The 15431-nt window shown below is 37.6% G+C and overlaps 1 protein-coding gene and 1 long non-coding RNA gene across 4 annotated transcripts in view; both read right to left on the bottom strand.

Moving 5' to 3' along the window:
* The window catches only part of LOC103022712 (oxysterol-binding protein-related protein 10-like), an 85280-nt gene that overhangs the window by 35692 nt on the left and 34157 nt on the right, over nt 1-15431 (bottom strand). For both annotated transcript variants that reach the window (XM_049472900.1, XM_049472899.1), the window contains exons 3-5: nt 12987-13066; nt 11110-11178; nt 7258-7431 (exon numbers count right to left, since the gene is read on the bottom strand). In XM_049472900.1, coding sequence (XP_049328857.1) covers nt 7258-7431; nt 11110-11178; nt 12987-13066 — 323 coding nt within the window. The remainder of the gene's footprint in view (nt 1-7257; nt 7432-11109; nt 11179-12986; nt 13067-15431) is intronic.
* Nucleotides 141-2432, bottom strand: LOC125788945 (uncharacterized). Of its 2 annotated transcripts, none has more exons than XR_007429905.1 (3): nt 1315-2432; nt 775-1266; nt 141-534 (listed from the first exon to the last, which is right to left on the bottom strand). It is a non-coding gene; the product is annotated as an uncharacterized LOC125788945 (long non-coding RNA). The 2 variants fall into 2 exon arrangements; XR_007429906.1 differs by having other exon boundaries at nt 143-534; nt 775-1818; nt 2131-2177.

The raw sequence follows: 15431 nt of genomic DNA, 5'->3' as shown, positions 1-15431 counted from the left end.
CCTAACCCTAAACTTAACCCTTAATCAACCTTAAAATCAAACCCTACACCTAACCCTAAACTTAACCCTTAATCAACCCTAAAATCAAACCCTACACCTAACCCTAACCTTAACCCTTAATCAACCATAAAATCTAACCCTAACCTTAACCCTTAATCAACCCTAAAATCAAACCCTACACCTAACCTTAACCATTAATCAACAATAAAATCTAACCCTACACCTAACCCTAACCTTAACCCTTAATCAACCATAAAATCTAACCCTAACCTTAACCCTTAATCAACCCTAAAATCAAACCCTACACCTAACCCTAACCTTAACCATTAATCAACCCTAAAATCTAACCCTACACCTAACCCTAACCTTAACCCTTAATCAACTCTAAAATCTAACCCTAACCTTAACCCTTAATCAACCCTAAAATCTAACCCTACACCTAACCCTAACCTTAACCCTTAATCAACCATAAAATCTAACCCTACACCTAACCCTAACCTTAACCCTTAATCAACCATAAAATCTAACCCTAACCTTAACCCTTAATCAACCCTAAAATCTAACCCTACACCTAACCCTAACCTTAACCTTTAATCAACCATAAAATCTAACCCTACACCTAACCCTAACCTTAACCCTTAATCAACCACAAAATCTAACCCTAAACCTAACCCTAACCTTAACCCTTAATCAACCACAAAATCTAACCCTACACCTAACCCTAACCTTAACCCTTAATCAACCCTAAAATCTAACCCTACACCTAACCCTAACCTTAACCCTTAATCAACCATAAAATCTAACCCTAACCTTAACCCTTAATCAACCCTAAAATCTAACCCTACACCTAACCCTAACCTTAACCCTTAATCAACCATAAAATCTAACCCTACACCTAACCCTAACCTTAACCTTTAATCAACCATAAAATCTAACCCTAACCTTAACCCTTAATCAACCCTAAAATCTAACCCTACACCTAACCCTAACCTTAACCCTTAATCAACCCTAAAATCTAACCCTACACCTAACCCTAACCTTAACCCTTAATCAACCATAAAATCTAACCCTACACCTAACCCTAACCTTTACCCTTAATCAACCATAAAATCTAACCCTAACCTTAACCCTTAATCAACCCTAAAATCTAACCCTACACCTAACCCTAACCTTAACCCTTAATCAACCCTAAAATCTAACCCTACACCTAACCCTAACCTTAACCTTTAATCAACCATAAAATCTAACCCTACACCTAACCCTAACCTTAACCCTTAATCAACCCTAAAATCTAACCCTACACCTAACCCTAACCTTAACCTTTAATCAACCATAAAATCTAACCCTACACCTAACCCTAACCTTAACCCTTAATCAACCACAAAATCTAACCCTAAACCTAACCCTAACCTTAACCCTTAATCAACCACAAAATCTAACCCTACACCTAACCCTAACCTTAACCCTTAATCAACCCTAAAATCTAACCCTACACCTAACCCTAACCTTAACCCTTAATCAACCATAAAATCTAACCCTAACCTTAACCCTTAATCAACCCTAAAATCTAACCCTACACCTAACCCTAACCTTAACCCTTAATCAACCATAAAATCTAACCCTACACCTAACCCTAACCTTAACCTTTAATCAACCATAAAATCTAACCCTAACCTTAACCCTTAATCAACCCTAAAATCTAACCCTACACCTAACCCTAACCTTAACCCTTAATCAACCCTAAAATCTAACCCTACACCTAACCCTAACCTTAACCCTTAATCAACCATAAAATCTAACCCTACACCTAACCCTAACCTTTACCCTTAATCAACCATAAAATCTAACCCTAACCTTAACCCTTAATCAACCCTAAAATCTAACCCTACACCTAACCCTAACCTTAACCCTTAATCAACCCTAAAATCTAACCCTACACCTAACCCTAACCTTAACCTTTAATCAACCATAAAATCTAACCCTACACCTAACCCTAACCTTAACCCTTAATCAACCATAAAATCTAACCCTAACCTTAACCCTTAATCAACCCTAAAATCAAACCCTACACCTAACCCTAACCTTAACCATTAATCAACCCTAAAATCTAACCCTACACCTAACCCTAACCTTAACCCTTAATCAACTCTAAAATCTAACCCTACACCTAACCCTAACCTTAACCCTTAATCAACCATAAAATCTAACCCTAACCTTAACCCTTAATCAACCCTAAAATCAAACCCTACACCTAACCCTAACCTTAACCCTTAATCAACCATAAAATCTAACCCTACACCTAACCCTAACCTTAACCCTTAATCAACCACAAAATCTAACCCTAAACCTAACCCTAACCTTAACCCTTAATCAACCATAAAATCTAACCCTACACCTAACCCTAACCTTAACCCTTAATCAACCACAAAATCTAACCCTAAACCTAACCCTAACCTTAACCCTTAATCAACCATAAAATCTAACCCTTCACCTATCCCTAACCATAACCTTAACCTAAGCTTAAAATCTAACCCTACACCTAACCCTAACCATAACCTTAACCTAAGCTTAAAATCTAACCCTAAACCCAATCCTAAAATATTAAGATAAGCGTTTGGATTAGAGTTGAATGTAGGGTTACATTCACTAGAGAATCATTTACTTTCACCTTTTAGTTCATTTGCATTTAATAGACATGTAGTTGAATGTTAGTTGAATGTCAGTTGTGCATCAAAGAGGCCATCAAATGGACCATCCTATTAAATTGTTACCCATTTCTGGAGTTTTGTTATATCTATCTTAGTAACAGAAAACACAGGAGCTCCACTGACTGATTTAAACCCTGACAACAGTCCTCAAACACACACACTGCAGAGCGCAAACCCAACTTTTAATTCAACAATAAACAGAATAAAGAATAAAATAACATTACTGTTCTCTTAAATGAGCTGCTGGCGAACCTTCACAGCGTCAACCAGCAGCTCAGTTTCCTCTGCTGAGAAGCGTAAAAGCGCTGCGCTGTTAAGATACGAACATGCCAAAGTCAGAGCTCACCTGACTCTTAAAGGGAATGATGAGCAACTGACACACTGATTGGTTTATTTCATGTTTCGCCCAAAATTAACCACACCCATGAATAATTAAGAGAATAAGTACATGACTTTTGGGTGTTTTGAGCTGTGCAAGATGTATTTTTTTGTGCCCTCATGATACCAAAGACACAACGACACGCCCCTAAATCAAGCTGTAGGACACGCAATTGACCGGTGCGCTATAGATCACTAAAACAGGGCTCTAGGAATCTTAGTCTCAGGGTGTTTGGTAGCTTTTTTAGTTTATCTTCATCTCCAGGTTTTCAGTAACCAGTATCTCCAGATGCTGAGCATTTTTATCTCTCTGTGCAGGAAATCAAATCTTCCTACATACTTTATTTCTTTATTTTTATACAGAATCTGAAACTTGCTTTTTCATTTTGAAGCTATGCACCGTACTAAGTGCACTCTTGTGCATGAAATAATGATTTAATAATGATTTGATGCCTTTTGGCCGTGTAACAAGTGTGCAATTATTTTAGTCTTAGCTGTGGAGGAACATATTCCTACATGGGTCTTCCAAAAAATAAAGATATTAAACCCTCTGATACTGAACAAGCTGTGAAAATAAACGGATTAAAATCTAAGAACCTATTGTAAGATTCTCTGGGCTGAGAGTTTGAGAGATTTAGAGTTAGACTGAGAGAGTGTAGGTATGTAGGTTGTGCTATACTGGATGTATAATAGAGTTATGTAATGTAACCCACTGTGAGGAAAGTAGGTGAAATGTAACTGATCTGATATCCCACTGTTCTGAGCTCTGCAATAAAAACAGGCCAGGTAATCAGATACAACACTACCAGCAGTCTGGAGATTCATCTTTTGAGGCATTTTGTTAATAATATTCATTATTTTATGAGGATAATCCACACTCTATACAGTGGTGTGAAAAAAATATTTGCTCCCTTACAGATTTATTTTGATTTTTCATCTTTGTCATACTTACATTTTTCAAATTATCAAACAAATTTAAGTATCAGACAAAATAGATGGAAGCAGGAGTTCTGCTGTTCACCAGAAAATCCTGGAAAATATGTTCGTGACCTCAAGCTCAGGCATACTTGGATTCTGCAGCAGGACAATGACCCAAAGCACACAAACAAAAGTTCACCTCTGAATGGATTAATAAACTAAATGAAGGGTCTAGTTAAAGTCTAATGTGGATGATCTTAAACAGGATGTTCTTGTGTCTGAATTAAAGATCTCATTCCATCGTTTTTAAATACATTTTAAACAGTCTAGTTGTGTCTCTAGTATGATCTATCATTTTTTGTGAAAAAAAGGGCTTAGGTGTTTCTATTTAGCCCTGCTTTAGTTCACTGGATTAGTGGTCTCTGAAGACAGACAGGATTTCAGCTCTTACTTATGAATATTCATACATGCAAATATATCGCCTCTGATTGGCTAACATCACTGCAGCAGAGAGCGCATACCTGCAACAGTCAGTTTAACAGTTGTTAGGTTTAGAGGGCAAACACTTTTTTTACACAAAAAAATATATTTCTTCATTTTAAAAGTGCTTTTTATCTTTTACTCAGGTTATATTTGTCTGATTTTAAAGTTAGTTTGATCATTGTAAAAATATCATTATGACAAAAAAGCAAAAATAAAAGAGATCTGTAGGGGGGCAAATAATTTTGCATGCCACTGTTTATAATTGCGAGACTTTGCGTTCTATAAATCCAGAGTCAAAACAGTATTTAAAACAGGGGAAAAAACTAAAGCTGTCACGCCCTTGCTCTGTTTCCCTGTGTTTCTGCATCTCCCAGTGTGTTCCTCAGTTATTTTCCATTCACCTGTGTGTAATTTGTAGCTCCGCCATCTAGCCCCAGGTGTTTCTACTTCCCGTGTGTGTTCTTGTCTATTTATAGCCCTGTGTTTCAGTCTGTATTTGTCGGTCTTTGCACCTTCCCATGTTGTTTGTTTATCCGTGTTTTTCTCTAGTTATTTCCTCGTTACTTAGTTATTTGTCCAGTCTGTTTATCCTTGTTTATTTCTAGTTTGTTTCCTTGTTTGCTTTCCTAGTCCTGTTTAGTTTATTTCCTGTCTAGTTAAGTTCATCCTTGTCTTTCCTGTTTGTTTATGTTACCTTTATCTCTCATTTGTTCCTTGTTTGTTTGTTTGTTCATTTGTTATTGAATAAATCCAGTTTGTCTTACCCGCTCTTACGTCCGCCTCCCGTCTGCGTTCCGTTACAAAGCCCAGCTATTTTGAGCTCACTAATAGTAAAGTAATAGTTTTACACTTCGTAAGTCAAGTTGCACGTTTTTAAATCAGTTTTCGAGGCTAAAAGTGCATTACATTACATTTAGTGGACACTTTTATTTATTTTTTTTAATAATGATGTACACTTAGCAATAGAGGACATAAAAGTTCAATACTTCTATCTAGTACTATCTAGTACTCCATGGTTCCCTATGGGAATATTCCATTCTACATTTCTACCTTACACCACTGCTAGCACTTAACAATAAACTGGGTTCTAAATACCCTACAGAACCCTTTAGTACTCTACGGTAGCCCATCCATTCTACAGAATCAGAGATGACTGATTTGTGTGGTGCTCTACGGTACTGCATAGTAACCTACAGTAATACAGTAATAATATTTTAGGGTACTCTACAGTACCCCAAGTACTTACAGAATCAGAGCGTGCAATGAGGTACCCAGTATCTACAGTATCTAACTGATCTGTGTATTACCTTACAACCTGACTGATAAAATTAATAGAAAAACTTGGTTTTCATGCTGATCAAATATCAAAATACAAAAGGAATCAGATAATCCTCCACGTATCCAGTTTTTCCTTCGTTTTTTATGGATTTTACTCCTCACAGCATGACTGTACAGAAGCTCTAAAGCTCTGAGCATCTTCTGGCTGCTGTATCCTAATCCCATACAGGTTTATAAAGAAATCCGGACGCTGGACGACGGCTGACAGAAATACTGCTGCAGATCCACAACAAAGTCTGTCCTAAAAAACCTCCATAAACAGACAGGAAGCAGCAGCACCCCCTCAGCCCGACCCACACTCAACACAGCTTAAGGTGTCAGTCTCATCAAAACACACCTGAACACAGCTTACCTAACGCCAGAAACAGAAACCCGTAAGCCTACCTTCATTTCACACTCTTAAAGAGTATTCTGAGAAGACGTTCATGGTGAATCTTTCACACAGATTCTGAAATATGTTCCACTAAAACATATTTCAGTTCTGGAAAAACTCCAGAACTCACTCGACTTCTGCATCATTTTTTTTATTCATTTAAAAAAAATGTCCAGTTGTGTCTCTAGTATGAATGAATAGCATGTGAGCTTTTTTGGTTTTTTTTGTGAAAAAAAGTGCTCCGGTGATCCGGTATAACACTGCTTTAGTCCTGTGGAGGAGTGGACGAGGAGAAACGATAGGATTTCGGCTCTTGCTCATGAATATTCATACATGCAAACATATCGCCTCTGATTGGCTAACAGCACTGCGACACCAGGAGGCAGCGAGACGAAAAACAGTTAGAAACGTTTAAAAAAAAGAAAAGAAATAAAGACATTTCTACACTAATAACAGTCTTTACAATGTCATATGTCAATGTCATATGCAGTTCAGCCACTGATCTAGTCTTAGAGTCTCTGTAAAACACCAAATCCACCGGAGATCCTATTTAAACCTATAGTTACTCACACACAGAGGTGGGTAGTCCAGGTGGATTTTTACTTTTAACTAGTGTAAACAGAACTGATCTAAACATCTAAACACCTAAATACCTATCTGAATTGTACTTGGCTGGTGGTGTTTTTCCTCCATAGACTAATTCTAACCATTTGTTTCTTAGCTCTGAATTACTGGGTAAAGTATATAAACACTGATGTGTTATTCGCACAAATAACACAGGAATGAACTGCATGCTGTTCCTAGCACTGTTAGCTCCTATCTGACGAGACGGCGTCGATGCCGAGCCGAGGTGGGCGGAGCCATGAATACTAATTCACGGGTTGATGTAGACACGGTGCTTTTCCTGATCGACTCGTTTTTCAGATTATTTTATTTTACTAGCTGCTGCAGACAATGAGGAAGAGGAAGAGTTTCATGTGCAACATCATAAACAACTCAGAGAGACCTTTAACTTCCAGCAGTGTGTGTATAGGTGTGTGTGTATAGGTGTGTACTGACCTCTTTAACCTCCAGCAGTGTGTGTGGGTAGGGGGCTTTGCTGCGGCGGGCGGCGGCGGGGGATTTGTGGTGGGTGTGGGTGATGGTGATGATGTTACTCGGAGCAGCAGAATGGTGTCTCTGAACTCCAGGAGACGAAGAAGAGGAGAGAAGAGAGAAACTACACACTCGCCCCTGAGAAAGCGAGAGAAAAAGAGAGAGAGAGAGAGAGAGAGAGATTTTAATTTAAGCTCAGTGTAACAGAATCTTTACCCACTAGAGGGCGCACTAGCCAGTTTTAAAATGGCAAAACTTTTATTAATTTAATGAAAACAAGCCCCATTTCCACAAACAGGGTTGCCAGCTATGGAACACACCAAAAGCAATAGCAGGTGACCACAATGTTCTGTGGCCTCAACATCCTTCTAACAAAAAAAAAACAACAACTCCATGATCAGAGATGGAGTAAAAACACCAGTAAATAAATTAAATGCAAAAATATTTAATAGGTGGAAACAGCTTGGAGCCTAGATGGACTACAAGACGCACACAGAGCTCATCATTTTCTCCTGAACAGTTTCAGCACTTAAGAGTCATAATGGAAATAAATGAATTATAGTTATGGTTGTGCATTGCAAATCAACCATGTAGCAACACCATAGCAACCACCACAGACACCATAGACACACATTAGCAACCACCTAGCAATACTTTAGCAACCACCTAGCAACCATTTAGAAACTACATAGCAACCAACACGGATACTATAGCAGCATCATAACAACTACCTAGCAACCATTTAGCAACCACCTAGCAACCACTTAGAAACTACATAGCAAGCAACACAGATACAATCCCAACACCATAGCAACCACCTAGCATCCACTTAGAAACTACACAGCAATCAACACAAATACCACAGAAACACCTTAGTAACCACTTAGCAACAACCTCAGACACCATTGCAACACCATAGCAACCACCTAGCAACCTCTTAGCAATACCATTTATCACAACCAGAACTTGTACTGAGGGACATTATAAAGTGATTTTATCCTGATGGTCTGCAGGAAAGACCCATCCTAAAGAGTCCTCTCCTCAGAACTGGTGCTCCTCTGCTGACTGGGCAGGATCTCCTCTCGTGCCCGCGGGCACAGCGTGGCGAGGTCTGCATTAGGAAGAGTCCTGCAGTGAGAGTGGGCAGAGATAACAGACTGTTCAGGCGCTAGGCAACCAGAACTCTGCTGGCCAACAGGACGGAGACGAAACCGAGCCACCAGGAAACGGCATCTCCAGGCAACAGGAGCAGCACCCTGATGACAAGGTGATCTGAACACCATCAGGAGATACGGAGTCTGTGATATAAAGCTGATTAACAGATTTATACACAGAGTTTCACAACTTTTTTTGGAAAAGGAAAACTTAAAAGAACTGAGAGGAACCAAGAATCAAAGGGAGAACCTCCTAAGAGGCACAAAGGCAACAGGAACATGTCTTAGCAAAGGCTAAGATGTTCTTTATTAAAACAACCAATGATCTCTGAGCTCATCCTCTGACCTGATACACTGTAAAAAAAAATAACTTAAAATTGTTCTCCTTAATGTGATTTTAAGTCAGCTAAGCAAAAAAAATATTGAATTAAATATATTAAAATGCCTCAACTAATATTTTTAAGCTTCTTCTTAAAAGTTGTTCTGATTAAATAAACTCTTTTGGCTAAATGAACAAATTGTAGCTGAACTCTAGTTTGACTCTTTAAGTTGATCACAGTCTACTGAGCAATTCTGCAGGTTTTTTTTTTCCCTGATGTTGGTCATGTATTTGAATATTGGGCGTGTCCTCCCACCTCTTACTCACCTTCAGTGTGTAGTCATTCCTTACAGGCTGCTATAGTTGTGTGTTGCTGAGTACATATTACAGATTATATTATTCCTTTCCAATGGAAAACACTCCATTTTTGTGGATTTTTAGTTTACTACATAATTTGAACAGACAAACTGTCCCTTACACTGTGGCAAAGTTTATTGATAAATGAACCAATAGAAATACTTCAAAACGACCTGAAATGAATTCTTTTCGCATCGACTTCCATTGAAAGTTTAGAAGTTTTTTTTCTGTAAAGGTTTTATCCTTTAAAGTTGCTGTTTTGGAGATACTTGGACTTTTCAATGGACATATGCGAAGATATGCTGCCTGGGTTCAATACATCAAGCGTATGTGACTGATAATAAATACAGATATGTAACAGCCATAAAAAATATAGTGATTTCCCACTATGTGAGTTTGATTGACACTAAATAATTATACATGAGCAGAACGTACAATACACATTTTATAGAACTTAAATTTGGCAAGTCATACAGCGTGAACAGCTAAAAATAAACATCAGATTTGGTAAAAACAAACCAGATTTAGGCTATTTTTACCTGCTGTGTGAATCCTTGAAGAAACTTTTGAACAAACAGTGCTATGTGTAGATCAGTCCGCTGCCACTGTATCTAAATTAAATCCAGTGTGCTGTAAGACCCTGGAGTCAGGTTTCCAGGTATGAAGGTCAGTTCAGACGTTATTCAGACGTTTAGTTTAATGGGGAGCCGGACCAGGCGTATGGAGGCCACTCTGGCCGAGGCTCGGGTTTCAGGTTAACGATAGTGCTACTTTAAGGCTGAGCAGCTGGAGTGAAGCGTGGAGTGCAGCTTAAACACAGAGCAGGTCATTATAAAGGGATTATCTGAGAGCACTTTTCACTCTCAAAAACCAGACGACGCTCCTGCTGTATCTCCATCACCTCTGAATTGTTTGCATTAGCATTAGCTGCTAATCGGTGAGTATTATCGGCCTGTAGTCTGCTCCTAACCCCGGCTAGCACTGCTGGAGCGGCATTAGCATTAGCTGCTAACCATGCTAAAGAGTGCTAGCTCTTTTGCTATTTAGAGGATACAAAACATATGGTAGTAAAATTGTAGTAAATATTGTAGTAAAAAGTGTTTGACAGACGGAGACAGTTTAGAGCCCAGAAGGACTACAAGACAGATACAAAGCTGCTGCTTTTCTACTGAACAGGTTAGCACTGAGCTTCAGCTAAGCCTAGCTAATGTTAGCTAGCTAAGATTAATAAAGAATATTTTCTAAATGGGAAAAAACCCAGCTTATTGTGTACCAATTGGGCAATCAAATAATTAAAATGTTTATGAGCAGATCTCATCTCGTAAAACATCTGATGACTGAATGTTTTATGGCTTCTTCTATGGTTTGGACAAGTTTGGGTAAATGTGGTCTTCTATTATTGTTATTTAAATAATCGTTAGTAAATTACAATTTCGTTTAACCTAACAAGAAAATTCCTTTAAAACATGCCTGTACCCAAACTTTTGATGGGTAGAGTGTCTGATATTTCAACAGTGTATGGCTGAGTCACACACACATACACACACACACACACACACACACACACACACACACACACATAACTGGCAACCTGTGATTAGTGAGGCATACACAGTTATTACAGCACCGTGACAATAAAGGCCTGCTGCCCTCAGGGCACAATGAACAAACACACACTCACACACAACATGCACACACACACAAACACACACACACACATACACAACACACACACATCAACAGAAATAATTAAACCCAATAAATCTTCATTAACTCAACAAAAACAAGAATTAATGGCATTAAAACTCACAGACACGTTATTTTATCTGCAGAATTAACCTAATGCTCAATTACCAGCCATCAGACAACACACACACACACACATACACAAAACAAAAACACACACACACACACACATACACACACTGACCATAAGGGCTGACCTCATCGACAAACATCCATTAGTCTGCTGTGTGTTTTAAATACCTGTGTGTCCAGGTTACTGGTGGACCGATCCACACACAGATGTTCATCAGAGTCCTTCAGTTTCTTTACCTACAAAAAGAACAAACAAAATGTGTATTTGGGTTTAGTATTCTAATGTTATATAGAGTTAACTACAGGTAGACACTAACTCTCACTGATCACTGACTTTATTAATGTTTATTTGGGTTTAGTATTCTAATGTTATATAGAGTTAATTATAGGTAGATACTCTCACTGATCACTGACTTTATTAATGTTTATTTGGGTTTAGTATTCTAATGTTATATAGAGTTAACTACAGGTAGACACTCTCACTGATCACTGACTTTATTGTTAATGTTTATTTGGGTTTAGTATTCAAATGTTATATAGAGTTAATTACAGGTAGACACTCTCACTGAACACTGACTTTATTAATGTTTATTTGGGATTAGTATTCTAATGTTATATAGAGTTAATTACAGGTAGACACTCTCACTGATCACTGACTTTATTAATGTTTATTTGGGATTAGTATTCTAATGTTATATAGAGTTAATTACAGGTAGACACTCTCACTGATCACTGACTTTATTAATGTTTATTTCAGTTTAGTATTCTAATGTTATATAGAGTTAATTACAGGTAGATACTCTCACTGATCACTGACTTTATTCTTTATGTTTATTTGGGTTTAGTATTCTAATGTTATATAGAGTTAATTACAGGTAGACACTCTCACTGATCACTGACTTTATTAATGTTTATTTGGGTTTAGTATTCTGTTATAATGTTATATAGAGTTAATTACGGGTAGATACTCTCACTGATCACTGACTTTATTAATGTTTATTTGTGTTTAGTATTCTAATGTTATATAGAGTTAATTACAGGTAGACACTCTCACTGATCACTGAGTTTATTAATGTTTATTTGGGTTTAGTATTCTAATGTTATATAGAGTTAATTACAGGTAGACACTCTCACTGATCACTGAGTTTATTAATGTTTATTTGGGTTTAGTGTTCTAATGTTATATAGAGTTAATTACAGGTAGACACTCTCACTGATCACTGACTTTATTAATGTGTATTTGGGTTTAGTATTCTAATGTTATATAGAGTTAATTACAGGTAGACACTCTCACTGATCACTGAGTTTATTAATTTGTATTTGGGTTTAGTATTCTAATGTTATATAGAGTTAATTACAGGTAGACACTCTCACTGATCACTGAGTTTATTAATGTTTATTTGGGTTTAGTGTTCTAATGTTATATAGAGTTAATTACAGGTAGACACTCCCACTGATCACTGAGTTTATTAATGTTTATTTCAGTTTAGTATTCTAATGTTATATAGAGTTAATTACAGGTAGACACTAACTCTCACTGATCACTGAGTTTATTAATGTTTATTTGGGTTTAGTATTCTAATGTTATATAGAGTTAACTACAGGTAGACACTCTCACTGATCATTGACTTTATTAATGTTTATTTGGGATTAGTATTCTAATGTTATATAGAGTTAATTACAGGTAGACACTCTCACTGATCACTGAGTTTATTAATGTGTATTTGGGTTTAGTATTCTAATGTTATATAGCGTTAATTACAGGTAGACACTCCCACTGATCACTGAGTTTATTAATGTTTATTTCAGTTTAGTATTCAAATGTTATATAGAGTTAATTACAGGTAGATACTCTCACTGATCACTGACTCTATTAATGTTTATTTGGGCTTAGTATTCTAATGTAATATAGAGTTAATTACAGGTATTGTGGGCGGAGCTGCGTGTGGTCTGTTGGTAATAATGTTTATCAGTCATTTCTGTTTCAGATGACATTTAAAAGTAAAAAAGCACTGTTATAAAAGCTTATCAGCACTAAAACACACCTTGGCACTGGAGTCTGAGAGGCGTCTGGCGCAGGCCTGAAGCTGAGAGATCCACATTTGCTGCTCTTTACCATCACCCGCTAAAGAGAGAGAGAGAGAAAGAGAGAGAGAGAGAGAGAGAGAGAGAGAGAAAAGGAGAAAAAACATTATTTTAGAGTGAAAGGATAATAATAAATGTAAATGAAAGGAGGTTCTAGTTCTCTGTTAGTTTCTCTATTCTGGATATAAGATGAGATTGAGACGGTTGGGTACGGAGCTTCTACAGGTTCCACAGATGTTGCTACAGCTGGACCTGTAGATCCTGTAGCTCTACACTCGTAGGTTGAAGCTGAAGATTTCACATATCCCTGAGATCACTGTAAGTGTTCCTCCTATCACTACTAGGGGTGACTGACTGTCACTGTATGAGAAGATCCTCAGATCATTAATCACTACTGCAGTTTACACTGTGAACTCTTTAGTCCATGTCAAAGGCAGGATTGAAGAGCATCAACACGAGAACACCATACTCAAACCTGAACATCATCAGATCCCAAACAGAACCTGGATTTGTTGCTAAAGACGATATGATTACAGTTTCTAGAGGTCCAGGATTCTTGTTCTTGTTCACAAAAACAACTAGTTAGTGGTCAATTCTTTAAAACAACCATCCTGTTTATATCAGTTCAATGATGACACTGGCGGTTCTAGGGGTGGGGCCACAGTAGCATTGGCCCAAGCTGAAATCTGATTGGCCCTGAAGTGCCCCTGTCCTGTCAATCATATGCCCTTTTCATGAGAGCATTGATCAGATTATACTGTAGGTCGCGCTAATGAGATGGAATTGGAATGCCCAGTGTTATTAAAGTGTAACTAACCCCTCTTGATTTTTGCTTCACCCTCAGTTCAAACAAGGGGGGCAGTATTATTGATTAAGTGATTTGCATATTGTGATTCATGATCATTCTCGCATTAGCATAAGCTAATGTCGCCCAAGTGTTCCGGTAAGCATTATTAATGCGGTACTGTTAAAAATGAACGTTTAGTCGACAATAAAATTTGTAGTCGTCAAATTTAAATACTCGATATTGTTGATTATATCAACTAATCATTGCAGCCCTAGTTAGCAGCAGGCTACAGGCCGATAATACTCACCTCTGAATGGCGAAAGAGCTAGCGTTTAGCATGGTTAGCGGCTTATGCTAATACTGCTCCAGCCTAAGTGCTGGAGAACTAAACTGAAACTCCTGTATAACTCTGTACTTCAGTGGAGTATCTTTACTGCTCCTTAATACCTGACTGATAGAATTCATACATAAGGAGCACTGGATTATAAGGAGCACAGATGATTTTTGGGAATATTAAAGAATTTTAGAAGCACCTTATAGTGTAAAAAATATGGTATCACCTAATCTGCCTGAGATATAACTGCATGCTGAGTTCTGAAGCAAGCCGGGGTGCATTTATATTAAAACTGAACTTTATTAAGTTTAAAATGAAAAGAGTAAATTAGGATATTTGGCTTTTTTCACTGAAATACGGATATTTTTACAATATAAAGCTGATGTAAGAGCCGGTTGACTCAGTTTGGCTTCTTTTCAGGCTTTTCTCTCTTCACACAGCTGACGTCACGCTGCATTCATCAGCATGAAGTGTGGTATCTACTCAGTAAAGCGTAACGCACTCGAAAACAGAACAAAACCAGCGTCTCCGCATAGCTCCATCCTGACCCCGCCTAATCTACCCCAGCCCAGAATGCAGCTTCAGTACCGTTTACACCTGCGTTCACATAATTACCCATAATCACCCTGCAGTCACGCTCAGAGCAGCTGTCATTAGCAGCCATACGACTCTAATAAACATGAGAATAGAGCACTAATGTAAAACACCAGCACTGAAATTAATATTAAACAGCTGAACCTGTTCACTCAGCCTGTAGAACTGAGCCTGATATGTAAATAAGGCCCAGTCAGAGAACCAATCACAACCTGACGCAGGTGTTCAATCCATTCATTAAATAATGAGAAATAAATAAATATATATCAAATAAATGTCCATAAAAGTCCATCCAAATCAATTTATACAAAAGTTTGGACTCACCTGAAGAAAAACATTATTTTACATTCTTCAAAGTAGCACCTCTTACTCAAATGACAGCTTTGAACATCTCTGCATTTTCTTAGTCAGCGTTATGCTCTTGAATGTTCTACTTTGATCTCTAAAGGTCTTTGATTTCTACTTTGATCTCTAATGGTCCCTGAAATGTTATATTTTGATTTCTAATGGTCTCTACAATGTTCTATTTTGATATCTAATGATCTCAAGAATGTACTTTTATCTCTAATGATCTCTAGGACGTTCTACTTTGATTTCTAATACTCTCTAGAATGTTCTACTTTGATCTCTTAGTATCTCTAGAATGTTCTGCTTTGATCTTTACTGGTCTCTAGAATGTGTTGACATTAA

The sequence above is a fragment of the Astyanax mexicanus genome, unplaced genomic scaffold (genome assembly GCF_023375975.1).
Source record: "Astyanax mexicanus isolate ESR-SI-001 unplaced genomic scaffold, AstMex3_surface scaffold_31, whole genome shotgun sequence".
Taxonomy (NCBI): Eukaryota; Metazoa; Chordata; class Actinopteri; order Characiformes; family Acestrorhamphidae; genus Astyanax; species Astyanax mexicanus.
This window is presented reverse-complemented; position numbering and strand designations above follow the sequence as displayed.